The 20,787-nt window shown below is 52.7% G+C and overlaps 1 protein-coding gene across 5 annotated transcripts in view; it reads left to right on the forward strand.

Annotated features, from left to right (window-relative positions):
* The window catches only part of TNIP1 (TNFAIP3 interacting protein 1), a 49,307-nt gene that overhangs the window by 5,804 nt on the left and 22,716 nt on the right, over window positions 1-20,787 (forward strand). For 2 of the 5 annotated variants that reach the window (XM_072824456.1, XM_072824459.1), the window contains exons 1-5: window positions 189-326; window positions 15,084-15,255; window positions 16,403-16,537; window positions 17,865-17,950; window positions 19,299-19,382. In XM_072824456.1, the coding sequence (XP_072680557.1) occupies window positions 15,120-15,255; window positions 16,403-16,537; window positions 17,865-17,950; window positions 19,299-19,382 (441 nt within the window). In that variant the 5' untranslated portion in view covers window positions 189-326; window positions 15,084-15,119. Of the gene's footprint in view, window positions 1-188; window positions 327-15,083; window positions 15,256-16,402; window positions 16,538-17,864; window positions 17,951-19,298; window positions 19,383-20,787 lie in introns of those variants that run through there. The other 3 variants (XM_072824458.1, XM_072824460.1, XM_072824461.1) reach the window with 3 other exon arrangements.

The following is a 20,787-nucleotide window of genomic DNA, read 5'->3' on the forward strand; positions in this document are numbered from 1 at the left end:
GGAGAGGGGCGCCCCGGAGGCCGCGGGCCGGGCGGGGCGGGCGGGCGGGGAGGGAGGGGGCTCCGGGCCTCCGGGCTGCGGCTGTTTACCTCGCGGCGCCCCCCCCGCCGCGGCCGGCCCGCCCCGAGGGCGCAGCGCCATTGGCCGGCCGGCCTGTCAATCGCCGGGGACTTTCCCAGGGGCCGGGCGGCCCCGCCCCCGGCACTTCCTCGTCCCCGGCGCGCTCCCCCGCCCCGGCCCCGAGTCAGCCGAGCGCTGGAGGGCCAGGCCGGGACCGGGGCTGGACGCGGAGAGCGGGGCGGCGTGTGCCCGGGCCCCACGCGCAGGTACGCGGGCGGCCGGGGCGGGGCGGGGCGGGCGGCAGGGGCGGGCGGCGGGGCCTGCGCGGGGGACGGCGCTGCTCGGCTCCGCGGCCCCGGCGGCGGCGCGTCCCTGCCCCGCGCGGAGGGAGGGCGGCGGCGCGCCTGCGCACTGCGGCCGGGCCGGGTGCGGGGGGGGGGGGGGGCGGGAGGTGCGGGACCCCTCGGGAGCAGGGGGCGCACGGGGTGAAGGGGAAAATCATAAGGTGTTGGCCGCTTTCCAAGTGCGGATCTAAACTCTGCGTGTGTTAAAGTCTTGCAGTGCTGACATCTTTCTTTAAATGAGTATTATTATCATCCCCACTTTACAGTTGAGGAAACCGAGGCGCTTGGAGATTGGGGGTCACACGGCTAGGGAGTTGCAAAGTCGGGATTCGAACCCTGGTATTTGGCTCTAGAGTTCCAGCTATACGGTTTCTTTTCAACATTTGTGTGCATGTGCCTGCAGGGTAGCTGTGTGTAGTGAACTTCTGGGAGTGATTTGGGGTGTGATGTTTCTATATATGGGTGAATTTTCCACTGTAGGACATTTGTGTGTGTGTGTGTGTGTGTGTGTGTGTGTGTGTGATGGTGCATTTGGAAGTGATCCCATTATACCTTCATTAACTGTGTGTATGGAAGTGGGCGTGAATTTTGTGTGACCGGGTGAGAGATTTTGTTTTGATTGGGGGTGGTTTGTGGATGATGCTGAGGAATCAGCAACATCCACCCCACCCCCTTTGCAGAATGACGGTACAGAGAAATCTGTGGATTCCTAATGCATCATTTTAACTTCACAGTATCACCAAAGTAGAATTTAATCAGCACGTATTTTCCAAGCAGTAGGGTATGATAGAGGGGAATTCAGCATCTGTTGAGAGGTCAGAAAAGACGACTCTCATTTTTTTTTTCTTTACTCCTAATCATGGATATTGTATTAGGAGGCTGGAATATTGATTGGTACAAAGGCATAAGAATCTTGTATTGTATTAATATCTTTATTTTACAGCAGACAGAACTGAGACAGTGAAAAACCGAGAGCAGTAATGACAGCATACACTTAATGAACACTTACCTGTGCTAGGCACAGTGCTTTACATTCAGTATCTCATTTAATCTTTCAACAACCCTAGGAGATAGTCACTAACAGTAGCCTCAATTCTCAAATGAGGAAATTGAGGCCCACAAAGATTAAGACTTGGCCAAGATCAGTAAGCCTTGAATAGTATAGCCCTGTTCCCTTTCCACTGACCACGATTTCTGTCCCCTCTGTGTCCTGGGAAAATAATGTAATCAGGAACTGGCACTTCATGGAAGCACTTGATCATGTCCCCCTGGGAGCTACAGTTGTGAGTGTTCTGTATTCCTTATACTTCTGTGATCCTGTTTTCCCCCACCCAAGGGGGTCCTGTGGGTATGGTGAGGCTCTCATGCTGAAGGGTGGTAGCTGCCCCTATGTCCACAGCAGGTCTTTTGGGGCCCCAGGAAGCTGTGGGGTCTGACTCATACCCTTACCCCTAATGCTGCCTATGAGTTGGGGCCCGGATGTCCTGGGGTGAGTCGGGCCGACCTGATTTGAGCACCTCACAATTGTAGGAGGTTATCTGTCTGTCTCTCTGAATACTACTGGGTAGTTTCTGCTTGCACTGCAGTTTAGCCACGGCAGCCTGCTTTTGTTTTTTGTTTTTTTTTTTTTTCTTTCCAATGTGCCAAGCTTGTTCTTGACTTGAGGCCTTTGTATGTGCTGTTCCTCCCGCCTGGAACACCTTTCCCATTTTTTTTTTACATGGCTGGTTCTTCCTGAACTGTTAAGTCTCAGCTCAAATGTCACCTCCTTTGAGGGGCCTTCCCTGACCTTTCTATGCAAAGTGGCCCCTTTTTTCACTTTCTGTCATATTACTATTATGTTTTTATACACTCATCATGCTCTGAAATAATCTTGTTTATTTGCAAATGAGAAAGTATATGTATAGAACTTAGTGCCTAGAATATAATAATGTTTAGTGTTTCCTTGTTTGTTGCCTTTCTCTTTTCCTGGAGTACAAGGGTGAGAGCAGGGACCACTTTGGTGCATGTGCATCCCTGATACAAGATAAGAGTGTTTGAGGTAAAGCTCTCCTGGGTTTGTTCAATGGATGAGTAGAATAGAAGAAACTAGAATAAGGGTGCATTTCACAGATGAGGGGAACTGAGGCCAAGAGATGGGAAGGTACTTATCCTAGGAGGTAGTGGCAATGTCAGGTTGAGAACCAGAACTTGCTCCCCAAGGGTTTTTTTTTTCTTTCTCATAGCCAGCAAATTTTTCCTGATTGCCTTTGTGGCCAGTGCTTGCAGAGGAACATGATGCCAGGTACATAGGAACTATGCACCTGGCTCTCTAGGAACTTGTAGTGGAATGGAGAGAAATTGTGCTCTGAATGTGATCTGGAAGGCATTATGTGGGACGCCTGGGTGGCTAAGTGGTTTAGCATCTGCCTTTGGCCCAGGGTGTGATCCTGGAGTCCCAGGATCGAGTCCCACATCAGGCTCCCTGCATGGAGCCTGCTTCTCCCTCTGCCTATGTCTCTGCCTCTCTCTGTGTCTCTCATGAATAAATAAATAAAATCCAAAAAAAAATTAAAATAAATCTTTGATTCATGTGGAGGGCATTATGTGCCTGCAGGTGCCTGGCATAAGTCTCACTGGAGTACAGAACAATTGGGGGCAGCAGGTAGTCGGGGGGCTTCCTGGTAGAGGGGGTGACTCCAAGGCCAGGCTCTAGAAAGATGGTGAGTGCAGAGTGGGGCCTGAGCACCTTCTGGAACTTAGTAGACTGGATAGAGGATTTGAGGTAAGGCTCTGCTGGGTTGGGAGAGCTGACCAGCTGGACCCGGAAAAACCCTAAGGTCTTTTACTGCCGGGCAGAGAAGTTGTGGTTTCTCCCTGTGTGCAGCATCGGGAAGTGATTAGAGCAGTTGGTTGACAAACAAGCACACATGTGAAGCACCTGAGTGGCTTGTCAAACACATATATGACTGTGTCCCCAGAGGGGCTCCATCCAGTGGGTGGTGGCCATGCTGCTTTGTGGCACACTTTGGGAACCTCTGGTGGAGAGCGTGTGCTTCAAAGTTTGGCTCACTTGAGTGGGTGTGGCCCCTCTCCCTCATCTGTAAGGTTCTCTGATGTCGCCACTATCTTCTCCAGTGCTGTGAATTAATGAGACAGCACAGGGCTGCTGCTGGCAACCAGTCAGTGCTAGCTGCTGATCTCATGAGTGATGACAATCCTGAGCATACAAGGGATTTCAGTAGGAGATGGTGGGGACGGTGCCATCTTCCGAGCATTGGGATAACTTGCCTTTAACCCCTCTGCCACCTGTGAACCACGCTGTGTCCTCTCTGGATGGATTGTCCTTTGTTCTGTGTCAGATGTCTTTCCATCCATGTTTGGAAAAGCAGACACTTACAAGTGGTAGGGGTGCACCCCAGCAGATGATCATCCAGTCTCGGCTTGACTCCCATCCCCAGGGTCAGGGAGTGCTCTAGCTTGTAGGCAGCATCTTCCCATGTTATGGATGGTTAGCTTTCATGGGTCCCCCTGGGTGCAGCTTCCTCCTTTCTCACTCCCCTTTTCCCTCATTGCCCACCTGACCACTTGGAGGGAGGGCAGGCGTGGTGCCGCGCAGTAAGAGAGTGTACTGGCAGGAGGCCTAGGTTTGCTTCCCCCTGTGTCACTGTCATCCTATGCAGCCTTGGGCAGGCCTTTTTCCTTTGCTGGCTTTGGTGTCCCAGCTGCAGAATGAAGGGATTGCACTGGCTGGGGTCTTAGAATGTTCCCTCTCAGCTCTAAAAACGCTGTTGCCCAGTAACTCGGCTGCCGTTTCTCTGGCTCCATCCAGTCCTGAGCTCTTCCTACTGGGCCAGGCCTTTCTGTGCCCACCCTCCATCCCCACTTTTTCTTGCTGCTGCAACCCTGCCTGCCCACAGTGCCTGCTTTTCTTTTCCCTGTCCCTCTTGGAAGGGAGGGTAGCTGGGGCCCTCTGGAGAGTTGCCAAAAGGGAGACACAGGGAAAGCGCGAAGAAGCTTCCTTTGTTCTGTGGAGCAGAGCTCCCCAACCTCCAGAGATGGACGTTGGCAGTCACCTTAGCCTGTTAGTTGTGGGAAGTTTTTGATGTTTTTCCCCCATGACTGGCCCAGGACAGTCACTCTTCCAAAAGGAACAGATGACTGGCCTGAGGAGCAGCTGGCTCTTTGTCCCCAGGCAGGGCTGAGCTCTTGTCTCCCCAGGGACCTCACCCTGAAGCTGTTCCCTGTGCCCTTGAATACTTACAGGGTGGACAAACCGGGTGGCCCAGCAGATGTATGGTGTGTGTGTTGCGGGGGGAGGGTGGGGGTGCTGTGGGAGTTGTGTCACCAAGGAGTCATACTCAGAGGTCAGAGCTGGTATTTTTAGGGCGGGTGTGGGGGGTGTCCCATGAGTCAGGGGCCTTTGGTTTGGTCTCCACCCACACTGGAGAGGGCTTGCTCCACTTTCCACTGTCTGGCAGGCCCGTCCTGGGCCTTCATTGTGGCCAGCTTCATCAATGGGCTGAGGAACCCTGGTCCCTCCACATCCCTACTTAGGCCTCTGCATGTGTTCTCCCCTCCCCCTGGCCCAGCCCCTGGGAAGAGCAGGAGTCCAAGGACAGCAACACTGACTTTTAGAAAATATGAAGAAATCTTCCAGACATGGAGGGCAACGTGTGCACACCAGGCCCCTACCCAGCCCGGCTTAAGAAGTCACACATTTTCTGTACACCTGAAATTTCTCCTTGATCATTCCCTTTCCCTTCCATCAGGAAGTAGCAAGTGTTCTGAATTTAACATTTATTCTCTTATAAATGTCTCTAGTTTTGTTATAAACAAATGCATCCTTACATAATAGGTAGTACTCTTTTGTATGTTTAATAATACTCTTTAAATGCTGTCGTACAACTTTGTATTCGACAACTTCTTTGTGCTTAGTGTTATATTTGTGAGATTTGGTCTGGTTTGTATCTGTGGCTATAGTGCATTCATTTTCACAGTTGTATCGTACTCCTTGGTGTGAACTTACCCCCATGTATTTATTTGTTTTCATCTTCATCAGGGAGTCTCCAGCCTTTGCTGCTAGAATAGGAAATCTTTGGCTTTTATTTGAGTGGTGTTACCCCTGCCTGGTTGTCCCCTTGGTAGCCACTATGGCACCTGTTGGGTGGCATTTTAAGGTCAACAGCTCTGTGGCTCCTAGTGGGTCCTCCCAGCGTTTCCATAGGGAAGAACATGGAAAGTGAGGCCAGGTCAGGGTCACGTGGCAAGGAGCAGAGAACCAGGATTTGGATCCAATGAGCCCTCCTTTCACCATATTTAGAGAAGGGGAAATTCTTAAAAGTTGTCCTCTTCCCCCTTAGAGGGGGCAGTTACAGTGTTGGAGAAACCCTTCTTTGGGTAAACCAGCTTTGGGCATATTGGGGACTGGGAGACAGAAAGACAGCCAAAGCCTTCATCCCTTTTGTCTAAGGGTGACCCTAGTACCCTGTGTCCCCACAGCTGATAGTCAGGGTCCTCCTTCTGGGCCAGGTGAGGTCCCAGCTGCTGGGAGGAAAGCCGGCTTCTGGCATGGAGCGTGTATACCTGTGGATCGCAGGAGCTGAGTGGAGGCGTGCATGGGGCAGAAGGAAGGTGGGCTGGGGTTCCTGGGGCTGTCTTCTCGGGGAGCTTTTGGCAGCAGGGAGTACAGGGTGAGACCAGTGATGTGATGATCAGGTGTGGGTTCTGCTGCGTCTCTTGGGAATTGTGTGGCCTCAAGCCAAGCTCTGCACCTGCCTGGGCTCGGCTTCCTCTCCAGCAGAGCAGGTGTGCCCGGTGTGAGGACCCACAGGCAGTGGGCGGGGAGCTCTGTACTTGTTCCCCAGTTGAGGATGGGTATCCAAAGTCTGCTACTTCTCTTCCCATCTTTATCACCTCAAGGCCAGCCCTGGCCTTCCTGAAGCCAGATCCTCTCTTAGGTTGCCAACTCCATCCAGTGACTTTCCTGACTAGAAAACTTGCTTCTGGACTTCTTTTTTTTTTTTTTTTTTTTTAAGGTTTTATTTATTTATTCATGAGAGACGCAGAGAGAGGCAGAGACACAGGCAGAGGGAGAAGCAGGCTCCATGTAAGGAGCCCAACTTGGGACTCGATCCCGGGACTCCAGGATCATGCCCCGGGCCGAAGGCAGGCGCCAAACTGCGGAGCCACCCAGAGATCCCCATGGACTTTTCCTTCTTTTTTATGATCAAATCCCTAAGCCTTGTGTGTCCTTATGAAGCAGGTACATAATGCTCTCACCCCTGCCTGTAGCCCTCCAGTCTCATTTGGTGCCCCAACAGTGTGCCTTCTGACCTTGTCAAGACACTTAAATTTTAAAAAAAATATTTTAAAATATCCATTTTTAAAAAGTTACAAAATAACATTCTCATTGGAAGAGCCACTCTCAAGGAATACAAAAGGTATAAAGTAAAAATTGAAAGCTATCTTCTCTCTTCTTCTCCCCTGACCCTGCTCCCACTATATATATTTTTTTCCCCACTATATTTTTAAGTTAATTTTTTCAATGGAATAAGACTAGATTTCCTTGTAAAGAGTTTAAATTTTTGTAGGTGAAATATATGTTTCATTTGTTTCCAGCCCCTATCCCAGGTCCCTCTCTAGAGCTGTCTACTAGTAGGCGTTTGGTGTGTATGTTTCCAGACCTTATCCTATGCACATTTATGATTTTATACACATATATATATGCACGTACATATGTACATGTATGTAGTTGTGTGTTGTTTTTTTTTAATAGTATCCTTGGGTGCCTGGCTGGCTCATTTGGAATATCGTATGACTTTCAGTCTTTAGGTCATAAGTTGGAGCCCCACACTGGGTGTAGAGGTTAGTAAAAGAAAAAATAATAAACTTAAAAAATTAGTATTCTATTATACTTGGGCTTTTTATCCTTAATGGTATTCTGTGGACATCTTTTTATGTCATTGCAAAGCAGTGTGCCCCATTCTTTTTGATGGCTGCATAGCATTCCGATGAGTGAGTGCACTGTGGTTTATTAAACCAGTGCCTCCCTGGTGGACATTTAGGACATTTCTGCTGTTATAAAGCATGTGGCAGTACACATCTTTGTTCAGCCCCTGTGGGCAGTGACGCAGACATTTCTAGATTCTTAGGTAGAGGATTACTGATTTGGGTGGTAAACCACTGGCCCTATAGTTAACTAAAACTTCAGGGCATACTTCTCTGTAAGAGAACTTTGTTCTCAGCTAATCAGACGTGTAAGCAGGTATTGACATCATTGAGAAAGGACATTCTTTGCTGCCAGTGACTCAGCTATAAGAGAAACAAAATGTATGCAAGGCTACATCAATAGAAACATAATACCTAAAAAGGTGGAGGTGAAAGTTCCTCTGTTTGTGAACCATACCTGGAGTGTTGTGTTCAGTTTTAGGACCCATTACAGATAGGTAGAGGTAGAGGGTTGAGGTGGGGGAGGGCATAGGGAGGGGTCTGCAAGCCAGCCCCTCAAGGAACAGCATAGGGAACAGGGTCTAACTAGCTACAGGAGAATGCTGCAGGTTGCAAATGTCTTCAGGGCTGAACTGGAGAAGAGAGACATCGTGTTCCTTGTTCCAGAGGACTCCAGAGGGCAGAGTAAGTGCTGGTGGAAGTGGAACTAGGAGTACTCTAACTGCAGCCAGTGTTGGCTACCCAGGGGAGGGTCCTTAGGGAGGAAGTTGGGTCACTGAAGATGGTCATCGGAGTCCCTTGGCTCCCCTGGGGACTGGATCGGCACAGGACTGCGTTTCCCCTGAGCTTCCTTCCACCTGAGACTCTAAGCCCTGGTGGCTACAGGTGATCAGAGGCAGACTGGGACTTGATTGCATACCAAATTAGAGATCCACTGAGGCAGGGGCTGGGAACTTGGGAGTCTGGTCCAGCCAGCCAGGCGGCAGGACTGGTTTCCTCCCACTGAGCTTCAGCCCGTTGTCTCAGGGGAGCAGGCCAGGGGAGAGGGCAGCGACACTGCAGTCTCACAGATTGAGCCTGGATTATTTGTTCTACCACTCACCAGCTGTGTGTTTTTAGGCAAGCGACTTCACCTCTCTGAGTCTGCTTCCTTCCACCCCCTTGTCCCCAGGCAGGTGGTGTGGAGCCTGAGTCTTGCAGGCAGAGGCCCTCTCGGTGGTGAGTCAGCGCAAGGGAGGGGAGGAAGGAGGACACAGAGGAGATGTGTGCTGTGTGAGGGACACATTTCTCAAGCTGGGCTGGAGCCAGGGTGCATGCTAGGGAGTGGGGGGGACCCAGCGAGGGGCTGCAGACACCATCTGCGGGTTTCTGACTGCCCTTGGGGGAGGTAAAGCCACCCCGATAGTACTTGTAGGAGGACTCTTGGTTCAGGAGAATCCACTTGGGCCTTAGGGATTATTGCTGAGGAGAGCAGCCTTCTCGAGGTCTGACAACAGGTTGTAGGAAGGGGTGATAATTAATGGCAACTTCTGGAATGTCAGAACTAGAGGGGCCTAAAGATCCTCTAGTCGATTCTCTCTATTATATTGTTGCCAGTGTTGCAAATACAAACCCCTCCTTTTGGGAAACTGAGGCCCAGTGAGGGGAAGATGTTTGCTCTGGGCCTGGTTCCTTGTATTACATGCTACACCTATAGCCTCTTTATTACTGAATTGTTGCAGACTAAGTAAGTCCTTGGCTCACTGGAGAGGATGCCAGGGTGGACTCTTTTTAAAAAAATATTTTATTTTTTTATTCATGAGACACACACAGAGAGGCAGAGACATGGGCAGAGGGAGAAGCAGGCTCTCTGCACGGAGCCCGGTGCGGGACTACATCCCAGGACCCCGGGATCATGTCCTGAGCTGAAGGCAGACCCTCAACCACTGAGCCATCTAGGAGTCCCTCAAGGTGGGCTCTTTGATGGATGGCCCTGGGTCCGTAGTTTTCCTGACAATGGGGTCACGGGGGAGGGCTGGAGATCATCATAAAGTATGAATATGGAGAGATTTTTTACTTTAGTTTACAAAGTGCTTTCATAGCTTCCTGTCACCCCTGGGGAGTATTGCAGGATATTCCCATCTACAGTTGAGGAGAAGGAGGCTCAGATGCTTCCCAGTCTTTCATGAGTGCAGTTCCACAGCCCATCGGCTTCTGGGATCTTCACTGGCTGTGGTTGTACCAGTGTCCCTGCTTAATGTCTTTTTGCAGTTACCAGAAATTAAGTTGGTGTCACAACCTAACTTGCCGAGATGGCAAAGGAACCTAAAAACTCCATTAAAAGCGGGGAGTAGAAGGGAGTGAGGAAGACACGGCCCTAAACCAGTGTGGCAGAGTTATGGGGCTGCCCCAACCTTTTACCAAGAACCCACGGCATGCCAGACATTTAATTTCGTGCTCTACACACATCATTATTACTTTGGAAATTTTATTATTATAAAATGAATATGTTTCTTGTTGAGTAAATCAAGTAATCAGGAAGTAAGAAGTAGAAAGTGAGAACACCCTTGCCGCTGTACACATATTGTTGCATTTCATTGCTTTGGTCCGAGGGCAGGTCGGGCTGTTTTGCAGCAGAGGCAGCCGAGGCTCAGAAAAAGCCTGCAACCTCCAGGGGGTCGGGGCTGGGACCAGGGAGGGGCAGACACTGGTGAAGCCCCTGGGGTGCCTCCCACGAGGAGGGCTCCTGCTCAAGGTCCTGTGCCTGCACTCGAGTGACCCTCTCAGTGTTGTCCCGTGTGCCTCACCTGCTTCACCCCAGACCCTGCGTCACATGGGGACCCTGTCTTCCCGACTCCATGTCTGTACTGCCCCCAGTGTGGGGGATCCCCTCTCTTTCCTTGCCTCGCTGCTGGCTCCTGGGGCTTTGGTCTCCTTTGGTCCTTAGGCCAGCTCCACGACATCCCCGGGTTTCTCTCCAGCCCAGGGTCATCGCTTTGCGCACGAGGGAACCACCGTGCAGTGTGTGGCCGGGCTCTCCCGTGGCCCTAAAAGGCCGCAGAGAGGATGCCAGCACCTTCTTCTGACTTTCTGTCCTGGGCCTTCTTTCCTAGAGACCTCTTCCCTTCTGCCCGCTGTCAGCCCCCCCACTGGCACCCCGGGCAGCCCCTACTCTGCCTCCGCAGGTGGCCCCTGGCTGCTTCCTGGGCCCCCCGAACCCCGACTCCGGTCGGAGATCTGCTGAGGCTTCTCCCTCCGCAGCAGGGAGAACTTCATCTGCCCCGGAGCGCAGCCGGAACCCAGCGGCCTTAGTTCGAGCTCCGGGACGTTCCCTCCGTTTCCTCGTCTGTCAGACGGACGTCAGCCCTCCCTGCTTCCCGAGACTTATGGCGATTGAATGGACAGACAGAGCTTGGGAAGATACTGGGCGTTTTGCAGCTGTTACAGGCTGTGCAAGCTTATCTCCTCTGGGGGCCTCGGAGCCCCCCGCCGGCGCCAGCCCCAGCCCCAGCCCCAGCCCGTGGCTCACCAGACGGGCCAGGGCTCTTCGGTGGGGAGCTGGGATGGCCGTTCAGTTCCAACTCCAGCCTCTTTCACTTCTCTTCTCGGATGGAGGTTGCGATTTGAGCCCACTCTCCTGCCCCCCGCACTCCCCGTCAGCCACTCTTCTGTCACTTCGTCACGCCACCTCCTCCTCTGTGGGGCCCCTGGCTCCTCTGGGTTCAACGGTATCATTTCCATCCTCACACCCTGCAGTTGCCGCCTGGCCTCCCCCTCTGGGTCTGGTTCCAGCGGGTACCCCTCAGGGGGCCGGGGCGGGCTGTGGGGGCTCTGGTCACCCCTCTGCTGAGCTCTGTGATGGGAAGGCGGGCTGGTGTCCCCCTGCTGGTGGGTTGCCTGCGGGTCTGTAGCCGGACGTGGGTTCTGGCCAGGTCCTGGAAGAACGTGGGGTGGGGCCTCTGCGTTGTCATTGGATCTTAGCCCAGGAGCGGAAAGTGTAGGGAAAGGGCACTGGGCAGACGAGAGAGAGAGAGAGAGAGAGAGAGAGAGAGAGAGAGAGAGAGAGAGAGAGAAGCGAGAGAGCGCGCAAGGACCTTCTGGTTCCAGCTCCATCCTGACTTGTTGGGTGAGCTTGATCTTCCTGTTCCGGGCCCTGACTCACTGCCCTCACACCGTGATGGAGAGTCAGATGAGCTGATGCCCAGGAGGCCTGGGCGCTGAGCTCCGGTACTGCCCCAAGCAGGGCTGGGGTCCGCACCCCTTTGCCCCCTCCACACACTCTGCTGCCTGCCTAGGAGGCGGGAGAGTGGTGCAGCGCCCCCCTCAGCGGGCCCCTGGGTGCCTGCTAACAGGTCATCCTGTTGCCCTTGGGGATTCCCTTCCAGTTCTGTCATCCTGGGAATGAGTCCCCTTTTCAGGAAAGGTTCTAGAAAGCACACTGACAGGAGAGTTCCTGTCTGCCCGGCAGTCGTCCTGGAATTGCCGCTGACCATCTGGGCATGAGGTCAGCGGGACGTGGAAATTCCCTGTTTCTGTTTTTGTGTTTCTTCCCCCCAGAAGTCCAGGCCCTCCCGCGGATGGCTTCCCTGAGCTCCAGAGGGTTTTCTCCCATCAGGCTGTTCTGTGTGGGCTCCGTTGGCCTACTGCCTGGCAGCCTGTTCTCTTATCCTGCCCCGAGCTCTGCCTGCCAGGCCTGGGGTTGGGGACAGTGGCCCTGCTTGCTCCTTCCTTGGCTTCCCGGGCCCCCTTCCATGTTACTTCCCCAGTGCTGAGGAAGAACCCGAACATCATACAGTTTAGAGGACATGGAGGTGGGATTTCAGTTTCTGTATTCCACATCCTACCCTGTTGCTTGGCTGTATGTCTGGGCTTCTCAGAGGGAGCATGGCTGTGCTGGTTCCAGAAGTGTATGGTTGTCCAGAGTATCACTGGTCAGTGGGTCCCAGAGAAGCCCTCAGGATGCTTTTGGATGGCCTCTCAGGAGGCAGAGGCAGGTCACTGGCTCCTTTCGTCCTTCAGTGTCTCTGATTAGAGGCTGTTCTGGACCACTCTGAAGATAGACTGGTGGACAAGGTGGACTCGGCCCCTGCTCTTATGGCGCTCCCAGTCTCCTGGGCAAGCCAGGTGTAGAGTAAAAAACGTCACATCAAGTCAGCGGTGAGTTCTGTTTAGGGTGAGTGTAGAGGGGTGAGCAGGATCCAGGACACATGGGGGCTACTTATCACCAAAAGTAGCTGTAAGCCTCTCCCAGCCCTCGGCCCCCCCATCTGTGCATTGAGCTCTCAGTCATTGGCTTAGCTTCCAAACACCAGACCTGTGCTGCTGACAGATGCATGGAGCATGCTCCTTCCTCCAGGAAGTTCTCCGTCAAGCACACACATGCTTACACCAGTCACCCACATTGCATACTGGGCGGCAGTGTTTTGTTGGAGAGGCATGTGAGGAGCGTGGGGAGTGTGGAGGAAGGGCTCCCCACCCCTCACGTCTACCAGCATTTTCGAGCACCTTGCTGGTCATCAGTCATCGTGCTAAGTGCTCTATCCACACTGTCTACTTAAGTACTCTCAGTGCTCTGCTGTGACACTTTGACCTTTTCAAGTCGAAAACAAGTCCCCCCTAAACTAAGTGATGACTGCTGTGTTGGGCGTGTGGGCAGTTGTCCTTTGCTTCTGCGGGGCCCAGCCAGGCGTGGGTGCCTCTCGAAGTGGGTGCTCGTCTTCTGTTTCTCAGTTTTGAGGGGGAGGGACCCCGCTCCTCTGGAATTGATTTTCTCTCCAGCCTTGTCATTCCGTGGTAACATGGACCCTCGGGGCAAGATCATTGTTATTTCATGTGCCGCAAGGCAGGGAAAACAGCCCAGAGGGTACCTGGTAGCTGGATAGGTGTTACCCCACAGGCTGGAACTCGCTGTCCGCCCCTCGGGCCTGAGTCTTGTTGGGGGAGCAGAGCCAATGTAGCAGGGGGCTAATTGAACTCGCTTTCTTAGGCACAACTGATTTGTACCTTGGCTCTCCTATGCTGGCCCTGTCATCCTGGCTGTGTCACTTCACCTCACGGAGCCTTCCTCACATGGCGAGGATAACGTAGCCCGTAGGGTTGTCACACAGCTTCACTGAGGTGGTACCCCCAAAGAGGTGGGTGTGGTGCCTGGCCAGTGGGGCTCTCATTATGAGTCCTTATTCACTCTTTTCTTCCAGTGAGCCCTGTGTGGATTCTCATGGGACCCTTGAAGATTCCTGACTGAAATAGTTTTTGCCCTGGGGGTGGTGATCTTGGGAGGGAGGTTGTTGAGGCCCCCAGTGGAGCCCTTTGGAGCTCTTTCTTCTTGGCCAGCTCTTTGCTGGATCAATTTTTCAACCTCAGGGCCTTTGCATTAACTATTCTCTCTGCCTAGAATATACTTTCCTCAGATGGCTGGTTCCTTTGCTTACTTTGAATCTTTGCTAAAATGCCTCCTTCTCTGTGAGGCCTTTCCTGACAGCTCTACTTAAAATCGAAGTCCCTGCCTCATACTTCCCTGCTTAATTTCTGTCCATAGATGTTTTAATCACCCCGAGTACCATGTTTATCTACCCATCTATCATCTGTCTTGACCACTAGAATGCGAGCTCCATGAGGGATGTTTGTCTGTCTTACTTGCTCATCATTTCCCAGCACCCGGACTGGTACCTAGCACAGAGTAGATGCTCAATAAATACTTGCTGAATGGGGACACCTGGGTGGCTCAGTGGCTGAGCGCCTGCCTTCGGCTCAGGTCATGATCCTGGGGCCCTGAGGTTGAGTTCTGCAGAGGGCTCCCTGCATGGAGCCTGCTTCTCCCTCTGCCTATGTCTTTGTCTCTCTCTCTGTGTCTCTCATGAATAAATAAATAAAATCTTTAAAAACTTACTAAATTAATGAATGGAAGAAGGACATTTCTCTACTATGTTACAGAACTGGAATTCTGAAATCATTTTGCATGGTGGAGTCAAACAAAATAAAGTGGACAAAATTGAACAGATTGATGCAAAACCCTTGCTGCTCAAGTAGATCGTGGTTGGATGGAAAATTCATCTGTGTTCATTAGAACTGGAAGGGACAGGCCATACACAATATGAGGCTGAAGAAGAGGGTGACAGTGTCAATTAGTATATTAAATATTAGTCAGGGTTTTTTCTTCTTCTTCTTTCATTTAAAAAAGATAATATATATATAAATGAAACTTTGGATTGGGTTGACTTGCATATCCCTTAGGGCCCAGGCATTTTAGTCTAGAGATCACTGATTTAGTGTAAGACTTTCATTTCCCCTCAGAGTGGGGCAGGGACTGCCCACAATCCCACAGTGAGTTAATGGTGAGACCATTTATTCATTCAGTAAGTGTTCACCGGACACTCCCTTTATAGCTTCACCGAGCTATGCGCTGGGGCTGCGGGGCTGCAGGATCCTGTCCTGGACCCCACCAACAGGACGTGAACTCAGGTTTTTTGACTCCCGAGCCCATTGCTCTTTCTTGTACTTTATGTGGCACTTCTAGTGGATTGCTGTCCCAAATGAACCAGCAGTGCTGTGAGGCTGCTTACGGAAACTGATGCTCCTCTTGGGTTGTCTCTTCAGAGAGACACAGTGTCCAGATCAGAGGAGGTGACTGTGCTGCCCTGCTGTACCGTGGCCAGTCGCAGGTGCCGCATTTGCTCCTGGGTTATGGGGACTGCCTTCTGGGGGCCTTGATGGACTAGGATGCGTCAGTGGCCTGGCCAGCCCCCTCACATACTGCTGTTGTCCTTGCAGCCAGGTGGGCACCACGGCAGGGCTTGAGCCACCCTCATGGAAGGGAGAGGACCATACCGGATCTACGACCCAGGGGGCGGCGTGCCTCTGGGAGAGGCTTCTGCAGCCTTTGAGCGCCTAGTGGAGGAGAATTCCCGACTGAAGGAAAAAATGCAAGGGATAAAGATGTTAGGTAAAACAGACCCCACGCTCTCCCCGCAAGCCTCCTCCCTGCGGCCTGCAGTGCCACCTGGCATGTGCCTCCACCCAGGTCATCCCTCTGGCCCTCCTGGCCCAGCAGTGGCTCCTGCCTCACGGCTGTGTCTCTGCACCGTTGTAGCATGATGGCAGCGTTCCCAGCCCCGATTCCGATTCCCCAGCACCGTGACGACAGGGCTTACAGTACCCAAGGGACGTTGAAGCAGGCAGGGGTGGGGGAGGGAGGAGGACCTAGAAGGTCCAGGTCTGTGGATGTGGAAGCAGGATGGCCTCTTCTTCCAGAAGCACCAGGAATGGGAGAGCTGACATCAGCAGGGCGACAAGGGCACAGTCCCCAAGTGTTGGAGCGGAGACCTGAGCTTGGCTTGAAGCAAAGCGGGAAAAGATCCTTTGATGTCTCTTTTCCTGGCTTTTGCTCTGGCTGTCTCCATTGCCTGGAGCAGGTCCCCTTACCGCCCCATGCCTGAACCAGCCCAGATGCCATTGCTTCCCCGTGTGAAGGATTCCTTGATTCCCTGTCCAGAGGAGTCTCTTTTGCTCCACGCCCCTAACACTCTTCCTTTGCCCTGCTGCCACCTTCTCTGGCCTTAGGCTTTGGGGATGAGCATAGCTCCCCGATTTTCCAGCTGCTTACTCCTTGCTTGGCAGATCTCCGCTTGGAATGGCAGATTAGGGAAGGGGGAGTGGCATTCCTCATTCTCCACCTGCAGAAGGGAAACTGAAGCCCAGAGGGGTGGTGGTATTACCAAGGGTCTCCTCCCTTCTGGCAGCCCCTTATTGGGGGGTGGGGGCTGGGGGTAGCCGCCATGTGCCATGATGGTCAGTCTCAGAGAGCCCCTGGCTTTCTGCAGAGTCCCAGGCCAGATGTAGCTGGAGGCCAGAAGTTCGTTCCAGGTTCCCCTCTTCTTTTACCCTGATTGTGGGGCCCTTCTCCACCTGGCCCATCTCTTCTTGGGGGCTGGAATGGTGTGTGTTGCACTCAGCCCACAAGGCCATGGTGGGGGCCCAGCCCAAGGCCCGTGACATCAGAAGCCCCACACAGAAGCAGGCTCAAGGGTGTGGGCCCGGGCCAACCGGTGCACTCAGCTGACTGACTCATTTGCTCCCTGTCGTCTCCCCAGGGGAGCTTTTGGAAGAGTCCCAAATGGAAGCATCCAGACTGCGGCAGAAGGCTGAGGAGCTGGTCAAAGACAGCGATCTGCTCCCACCACCGTCTCCCTCTTTGACCTCCTTTGACCACCTGGCTGAGCTCACAGGTATGAGGGGGGCCCGGGTGGACCACTCCCTCCCCCAGACTCCTAATTCTCTAGCCCCTGAACCGTGTGTTCTCCCTCCTCACTTGGAAACCCGCATGTCCTCCGTGGATCCTTAGGCCACAAACCATCCTCCTAGTCCTGTTTTGTCTACAGCCTCCCTCAGAAGGTCAGGTTTGGAAGGGACTTCAGAATAATTCTGTCCACAAATGGCTGATGATGCAGCCCTTCTGAGGCCCTTGCAGACATAAGCGATGGATCACAATTCTCTGCACCCAAGATGTGGCCTCAGGATCTGTATCAGCATATTTGTTTAGCAGATCTGTAATGAGCAGCCAGGTGTAGAGTTCTTGGCAGTGACTTGGAGTTGCTCAGAGTTGGCACCTGGGTCAAAAGCTCTCTGGGCTGGCCCTACTTTTTCTACTTTACCCCAGGGGAAGCCAAGCCCATGGAAGAACCAGGGTTTCCTGTTAGCCAAGCTGCAGTGTATTTCAGGTGTGAGGGTCACACACTACCCATTAAAGGGAAGCATTGATGGGGAAGGATTATAGTACTGGTGCGGTTGCCACACATTCCTCGGCATGTGTCCGTGAGTCCAGGGCAAGGTTGGAAGACCTGGTCCCCGCACACAAGGCGCAGGTGGCTTCTGCTACAGCCTGCCTATGGTCTTCATCTAGGCCGCTGTGGCAGCCTTCCACTGGCTGGTAGTTACATTTGGTGAAGGGGCAAGTGGAAGACAGAGATGATCCCAGAGTTCACTGCGCTGCAATCAGTGGGCACATCTAGCCTCCACTTGTCCGTCCAGCAACGATCTCTGAGTCCCAGCTGGGTGCCGGGCCCACCCCCTGAGTGAGACGGCTACCCTCCAGCAGCTCCAGGAGGTAGGAGGGAGAGCCAGGGTTAAGTCCTGCTTTTGCGGTTGCTGGCCGTGTGACTGTGGGCCTCCTGGTGACTTCTCCATGCTTCCCGTTTCCTTACTTGAAAATGGAGATACAGAGCTGTCCTGAGAATTGGCTGATGTAAAAATACTTTGTTAATCATCAAGTGTCATCCTTGTTGCCGAGGCAGGTCCAGGCTAGCGAGGAACAGTGAGCACATTGGGACCTTTTCCCAGCAAGTCCACAGAAGATGGCCTCTCTGCCCAGGCTCTGTCCCCATAATTCCAGTCATTTTCCTAGGCTACCTGGCCTTGGTGGGACCGTCTCCCACTTCCCCAGACTCAGTGGAGGGAATGCTGAGAACTCTGCTGGCCCCGGGCTGTCCTCAAGGGCGTGGTATCTGGGCTTTCTCCCTTTTCCTGCTGCTTATCCATGTCTTCTCAATTCTCTAGGAAAGGATGCAGGTGTCCCAGCACCCCCTGCTGACCCTGCACACCCCAGTGACAAGTCACAGCCGGTCCCAAAACCTCCATCCAGTGTAAGTTATATTTGGAGTCATGGCTGAAAGTTGCCTAGACCTCAAGGGCCCATGGGGAGGTAGATACAAGAACTTGAAGAGAGAGGGTTGAGGTAAAAAAAACTTGGGTTTTGACTTGCTAGGTGGTACTGGGCCTCAGTCTGTCTGCCTGGGGCCTCAGTTTCCCTGTTTTCAAAGGAAGGGCATAGTTAACACTTACCAGGAAGACCCTGCTATGCGCAGGGCATTACTCCCAGCTCCTGAGTTGCATAATGTCAAGCATGTGTGGACCGTGCACAATCGCTGGGAAAAAGGATAGATGTGACGTGAAACTCACATTCTCAAAGAGGGCTCGGAAAGTGTCTTTTCCAGATTTACCTTGAGGGGTTCTTGTCATTCTTGTTATTCTAGCACTGGAAAGGAATGGTGGTCATATTGTTTAGCGTCACCATCCTACAGATGAGGTCCAGAGAGGGAGAGGGTTTGGTTGTGAGGTCTCACACAGACCACTGAGGAGATGAGACTGAAAGGGAGACTTCCTAGGGCAGGATCGAGATCCAGAGCTGGGGTCCTGGTGGCCATGAGGCTCAGCTGCAGCTGGGTACAGAGATCTTTCCACCTGTCTGCCCATTCCTGGCATGAGGGAAGGCTGGAATAGTCCTTGGAGACCAGGTTTAATAGTCAGAGCCAGTTCCTGGTTGAGAGGACCTACAGGCTTATCTGTTGGTTGTACAACCGGTGTATTCTACTTGGTATGGCCAGGAGATGTGAAGAATCTGGGAGTCCTTGGCCACCCTGCATTTGGGTGAATTCTGAAATCTCTCCAAATTTGTTGGCGTGTCCTTGGGACTTACTGCAGATTGTTCCACTGCTCTGGGGTCTCTGGGACTGGGTTGGCACGGTTGGCATAGGATGGCCTTGATGGTGGCCCTGACTGTGATCTGTATTCCCTGCTCTGGTGTTAACTAACCACATGCTTTCAGTTTCCGCATCTGTCCAAAGGGGATATAACCCTCTGACCTCGGTAGGTAGCTTTGAGAAATAACGGAATTTGTGAAGATGTTTTAAAAGTGCAAAGCCCTCTAGAAGAAAATAAGGTTTCAGAGTGCTAGTGGTTCAAGGGCACTATTCCCACCATCCCTGTTTTACACATGAGGAAACTGACCACCGAGGGGAAAGTGACCTCAGATCACACAGTGGAGTGCGGGCGGACCTGCTGGGAATCCTGCTCTGTGGTCTCACAGGAAGTGGTATGGAATTGCCCTGTGAGCTCAGCCTCTGCACAGAGGGGCTGCCCTCAGTCACAAGGCCCTAGAGGAGGGCCGAGGTGTTTTTCTCTCAGGCCATCCCTAACTCCCTTTCTGTACAGGGCACCTCCTCTGAATTTGAAGTGGTCACCACTGAAGAGCAGAAATCTCCACCCGTGAATGGTGGCCGCACCAGGAACACAATGGTGAGTGGATGGCAGGTCCCTGGCACGTCCCATGTCTCCTCTCTGTTTTGGTCACCTGGCCCAGGCTGAGAGGCAACAGGATCTGCTCAGATCCCTTGGGTACTCTGGAGTCACTGGGGATCCACAGGGGGCTGGGCAGGGGGTGCTTCTCGCTCACATATGCAAATTCCTGGCTGCTGACTTCCCCAACTTGGGCCATACAGGCACCCGACCATTGAGAAAGCTTGGGCACATTGCCAGCCCTGCTGGTCTCAGCCTTGTGCTGAGCACCCCCACAAACTGTGACTCAGCTTTTGGGCCTGTGGGCTCCTCACCGGTTGGAGTGGAAAGGGTCAGAGAAACCCAAAATAGCTTAAGGCAGATGCTTTAGCCTTTTGTGTAGGCTCTCTGCTCCTCCCAGGCTCCCCTTTAGGGCATTTGTGTGTACACACACGCACAGACACACATACACACTCCTCCAGCTCTGGGGGCATCTACCCAGCATCCTTTCTGTACCTTATTCTACTTGCTGCTTTTATTCTAACCGTGTCCCTCTCTGCTGTCCCTTAAAATGGTAGACTTACTGGAGAACCATTGCAAAAGATCTAGAATATTCCTCGTCAAAAGTCTTAAAGCCATCTTCTCTCCTCCTTCCCTCTCTGTGTCCACTTTGAGATTTTTTTGGTGGTGGTTATAAAGGCAGTAAGCGGCCTAACTCTTCCCCTTGGTCTCTGTTTCCTACCCCCCACCAAGGACTAGGAGGCCGATGTTGCTCCTTGGCTCACTGGTGACGTGTCGCATCTGTCAGTGCCCAATGTGAGGTCCCCATCAGGTGGTCATCCAGCTTCCAGTAGCATGTCTTCAGTGACAGGTGGCACCTCACCATATTAGTATCAGAAAGTTTCATGTTTTGTCTCCTGGGAGCTTTTGCCTACTTATCCTGCTCTATCGCTGAAGGCTCTGAGATGCTGGCAGAGGAGAAGAGACAGCCCCTATCCCCCGGCCCTGCTCAGAGAGTGTTTTACTTTATGACCTTGGACCAGTAGTTTCATCTTATTAATAGTTTCCTCCTTAGCCCCACCGTGTGCCTAGTCTGTGCCAAGCAAAGGCAGGACAGCCTCCCTGCCCCCTGGGAGATTGCAGGATGGTTGGAGAAATTGCAGGGATGAAGCAATTTATGAGCCTTTAAAATAGAGCAGCAGTCACCACCTCTTGTGGGAAGAGGCAGTGGGGAAATGAATGCAGAATTGAAGAAGCAGCTTTATCTTCTGCTAGGATAAGGTGCTAGCAGTATTACATAGGCATTGACTACATGCCAAGTTGTGGCTGTAGGGCATTTCCAGGGCCGCAGAGTGCAGAGACAAGGGAGCCCAGTGTGGCAGGGCACTGGATCAAGAGTCAGAAGTCTAAGTTCCGGTCCTAGCTC

The sequence above is a fragment of the Canis lupus genome, chromosome 4 (genome assembly GCF_048164855.1).
Source record: "Canis lupus baileyi chromosome 4, mCanLup2.hap1, whole genome shotgun sequence".
Taxonomy (NCBI): domain Eukaryota; kingdom Metazoa; phylum Chordata; class Mammalia; order Carnivora; family Canidae; genus Canis; species Canis lupus.